The sequence below is a fragment of the Grammomys surdaster genome, unplaced genomic scaffold, assembly GCF_004785775.1.
Source record: "Grammomys surdaster isolate TR1022 unplaced genomic scaffold, NIH_TR_1.0 206, whole genome shotgun sequence".
Classification (NCBI taxonomy): Eukaryota; Metazoa; Chordata; class Mammalia; order Rodentia; family Muridae; genus Grammomys; species Grammomys surdaster.
Genome location: NW_021604651.1, coordinates 8,060,339 through 8,064,978, shown reverse-complemented (window position 1 = coordinate 8,064,978; position 4,640 = coordinate 8,060,339). Strand labels below are relative to the sequence as shown.

Here is a 4,640-nt window from a genome sequence, read left to right as displayed (position 1 = left end):
GCCAGGTAACTGTGGGGCGGAGCATACCTGGCTGTTGCCAGGTAACCGTGGAGGTGGAGTTTAGACAGAATACTAACAACTAGGTGCTGTTGACACTATTCCTTGTTCTGCCTTGCAGAGGAAGTGGTTTAGATCTGTGAGTGGTATGTCTGGACTCAAACTTGCGCCAAAACTGACTAACTGAGCTTTCAGCTGTGGCGTGAATAAATATTTGCAATCAGAAGTATAGAATTGCACTGAAAAATCCATTTTAGCAAAAAGTACTGTGAGTCGGATTGGCCTACTGGGCTGGGGAAACACCTCCAGATAGGAACTTATACCTTGTTGTCTGAGTGGTGGAGTCAGAAACCCTTCCATCTCCAGGCAGAGGACTCGCGGGTTTGTGGATTAAAGCGCTACTCTCGGTTAAGGGAACCCAGGAGCGGCAGGTCAAAGCCTAGGCAAAAAACTGTTCTTCGTGGAGACAGAAAAGATTCTGCCCTCTGGCGAGAGACAGGCCGAGACTTGAGAACTCTCGCGGGAAGATGTGCCGTTACCACAGCAACCGCATCGCCTGTAGTAGGCAAAGATGGCGGGGCAAAGTGTTGGAGTGTCGGTTAGTTCAACCCTAGACTCCTAGCCAGTGGCTGGGCTGAGAAATGGCGGGCGGTCGGGAGGAACCGACACCGGGCTCTCTTGAACTTGAGCTCTGCAACTTTATCTGCAGAGACGCGGTGCTTCAGGTACTCAGTCGCGCGGGCAGCTTGCAGCTGGACGGGACCTCCTTGCCCGTGAGCAAGAGTACATGTGAGCATCCCTTATATTTCCAGGGAGGTTACTGGGGTGCCTTTCCTGCAGGATGGCTGCATATTGGGACCTCCTCTTTCTTCATTTCCCTTTAGCCTTGTTTTTTTCACAGGAGTAGTGTGGGGAAAATAACTGTAGGGGCAAAAATGTAGTCCAAAACGGTGTGGCAGGGGGGTTCACTTGGAAGTGGCTTGGAGCGCAGGAATAACTACCGAGAGAGAAACCCCCAGAATAGATTTTGAGGATTCTCAACGTACAAGAGTTTACTTTGCGCAAATTTCTTGGAGGCTTGTTTTCCAAAGGAAAAGGTCCTGCCTACAGTGGGAAGGAAGAAGGATGATATCCCTTCCTTGTCTTGTTCTCTGGCAATTACAAAGCTCTTGAAAACACAGGCCTACCCCCACCGCCCTTCCTGAGTTTTTTGCAGAGGCCAGAGCAACCATTTCATTTCATTTCTTCATTTCATTTCATTTCATCTCTTCATTGCACTGCTTAGAACTGCGTTTAGTTGTTATTGCACTTGGAAAGTTTTAGCACCTCTGGCTCTTTCATTTATATCCTTCTGCTCCTCCTCTTTAACGTATTTAGTGTGGAACTTTCCGGTTACAAGGAACGTGGGTCTTTCTTTCTTCCCTTATCTCTTCTTGAGGGAAATCACACTTGCCTTTGGGCTGTAAAACTCAGAGGGGCCTTTGACCATGATGATCAGGGCCCTAGTTGTTTAACAATTTTTTGCAATTAGCACATTTTGTTAAAATAAGCTCACTTGATCTATCACTCTACACACTCTACACAGCCCTGGCTGTCCTGGATCTCACTATGTAGACCAGGTACTGAACTCACAGAGCTCCATCTGCTCTGCGTCTAGAGTGCTGGGATTAAAGGTGTGCACCACCATGCCCAGCAATAGTTTACCTTCCTATATTCTTTCTTCTCTGCTGGACTCTTAACTCCACCAGGGCAGAGATTATGTCTGCTTTATTTGCCATTCGATGTACCCTTATTTTTTTTAAAGTGTATTTTAACTTTTTAAATTTAAAGCATTTAAACTAACTTGTTTCAAGTACAAGAAGATGTGATTTTAAGCAGTTGAAGACCTTCAGCCTTGCTCCACTGTGACTCCTGCTGTAGAACCCCATTGATTCTGGTGGAGACCACCATCTTACTAATTATGATAGTTTATTTTCTATGCACCCTCTTTCCCTGTTTATGAAATACAAACAGTAACCACAAGTACCTGTCATTTTGAGGAGATCACTTTTAATAATTCATCATTTTATTTGAGGTTTGCACCAGAATTGGGTAGATTCCTTTTAATACAGGCACTAAAATGTTGTTTGCTTTGATTCCCAACTTGACCAAATGTAATTTTTAAAAATTTTGATATAAATTTTTCTCCACAATTTAATTCAGGTTATAATGTGTGTGGCAGAGGAGTTTACAAGAAACATAATTCAGGCAGGAAGTGAGCCTGGACTGTAAGCCTAAAAGAGCTCCTCTGGTATCCTGTCCAAAAGCTATGCCTCTCCACACACCACCGCTAGCTGGGAGCCACTTGTGGGGAAGTTAACGCTCAAACCATGAGTCTCTGTTCTTGCTCTTTCCCGGTTTTTCAAATTAGAATTCTGATTAAAAATTTTTATTGTGGTTTTTTTTTTTCCTGGTTTTTATAGTGTAAATCCCTCCTCTCCCTTCTTGTGCCTGCCTATTCTCCCTGGGTGGCTAATGTGATTTGTTATTTTTTAAAAGTCGTCTTCAGCAGGGCTAGTTTTCCTAGCCCTTATATTCTAGGTGGGAAAATGTCCCTGTAGCTTGGCTTTGAGTTTCCCCTACTAGCTTACCTTTCTTTTGCGATAAAGTTGTGTGAAGGTTGGCATTCTGTCTCTGGACCCCTCCTCCTTGTGTTTGAAGTGTTTGAATTACAAGGTGGTCCTTCCACCTCAACGCAGCTCTCGCCTGAGGTTGTGGGAGGCGTTTTGTGACCCGTGTTTTACAGCTCATGACTTCTCTCTGTTAGGCTGTCTGGCTTCTATTTCTCTGTGTGGCTGTCACTTAGAATTCTGAGTCACTCTTTGTATGAGGCTGTTCCCTGAGCTTGGGCTTAGTGATTATTTCTATGGTTAAATTTTCTCTCTCATTTTAATGAGTTTAGAGTAGAAAAATAGGCTTAATCCTCTCGGTTGACCTTCATTGACTCAGTTTCAATTTAAGTCCTCCTGATTATTCTAAGAAAAAGTTAAAAGTCACTTTAAATATAATAAGTCTATTTCTTAGATACTTCTCTTTTAACCAAGTAATCCTAAAACATGAACATATTTCTTAAAGGTAACACTGTTTTGAGTAAGGATATGGTGGTGTCTGTTCTTCCTCTTCCACCACCCCATCCCCCTTAGGTTAGGGATTAGATCTTCTTGTTAGTTTAGAGTCATGTTCTAATGCATCTTCCTGAGAACTCCTTGATAGAACTTCAGAAAGGCCATGGTTAGGAATGGGACCCTTCAATAGGAGAAAAAGATACATATCATAGTGTGACTCTTTAAAAGGGAGATTGACTGGAATAGAATTTAGTGCACTAGGCTGAATGTGCTCTCTGGACTGTTGTGAAGCCAGTTAAGATGCTGATCATGTAGAGATAAATATATTTCTTCCCTGTTTCTGGGTGAATACAAACTTGTGTGCATGCTATAGATAACAATTGGGAGGAAAGATTAAAAATAAAAAGGTTAAATGGTTAAATGATAATAGTTAACTTTTCCCCTTTAAATCATTTTCCTTAAAAGCATTTTTGCAGGCTTAATTGGATCAAGTAGTTGTCATGTTTTTTGCTAGATTGCAAATGGAGGCCAAATTAATCCCATATTTCTGATGATATTGGTACTGAAGTGTGTGGCTGAGTTGTGAGCTGGCTCCCCAAAGATAGTAACACCCCAGCCATGCAGGCTTCCCTGATTCTGGCCACTCTGATCATCAGGAGGGCAAGCCCACCTATCTGTAAAGATGAATGGGTGGAACTTAGGTTCTCCCGTGGTTAATCCTGGAGCTGAGTTGAACTCACTGTTTGCTCTTGCCTGATTTACTAGTATGAAGACTTACTTCATGGAAGGTACGAGTAAAGGGCTGTGGGAACGCAGGGCAGTGCGTGCGGTCCTGCCAGAGAGAGAAGCGGTGTGCTGTTCTAGTCGCTGTGTTCATCTTAGACTAAAAATGTTGTGTGTGCTTTGCCATGCATTGATGATAATGTAATTGCTCAAATGTAATTATTTTTATTTTAGTTATAATTTGAGTATAACCCAAATATCATGTTATTTCTGCTTTTAGGCGTTTAAATGCAGAATTGGAAGCAAAAGCTGCTAATCTGGTTCGACAGGCTGAGGAAGTAATAGTAAGTAGATGTACAGATTTCCCTGTAAGTGCTAATTTTTAACTTTAAATTTAATGCATAAGATGCATATTAAAAATGCCCCAAGCATCAATGGTGAGCTCAGTGAGTGACAGTGAATGTGAGTGTACAGGTGTAGTTCCAGTGTGTGTGGTAAACGTAGTTTCTATTCAGATGCCCCAATCACATAACCAATGAGAACATTAATGTCAGTAATCTTTTCCAGTACCAAAATATAAGTATCATACAGTTCTAACGTGTTCTTGGGTCCCTAACTGCTCAAATTTGAGGATTACTGACTCAGGCTTACCCTTTGACCTAATAAAAGAAGAAGTTGCCAGATCCTACCTACAGACTGATGAGTGTGTCTATGACTAGACAGGTAGGAATAATTAAAAAATTACACCAAAAAAATGGAGTAGAGTTCAGAGTACCAGGCCCAAGGTGGGAGCTGAGTGGTGAGAGCAGGCACTGA

At 42.3% G+C, this 4,640-nt stretch overlaps 1 protein-coding gene across 2 annotated transcripts in view; it reads left to right on the top strand.

Annotated features, from left to right (window-relative positions):
- Positions 1 to 567: 567 nt before the first annotated feature.
- Tex9 (testis expressed 9) overlaps positions 568 to 4,640 on the top strand; it is a 35,865-nt gene continuing 31,792 nt past the window's right edge. For both annotated transcript variants that reach the window (XM_028771404.1, XM_028771403.1), the window contains exons 1-3: positions 568 to 595; positions 707 to 786; positions 4,105 to 4,168. In XM_028771404.1, the coding sequence (XP_028627237.1) occupies positions 569 to 595; positions 707 to 786; positions 4,105 to 4,168 (171 nt within the window). In that variant the 5' untranslated portion in view covers position 568. The remainder of the gene's footprint in view (positions 596 to 706; positions 787 to 4,104; positions 4,169 to 4,640) is intronic.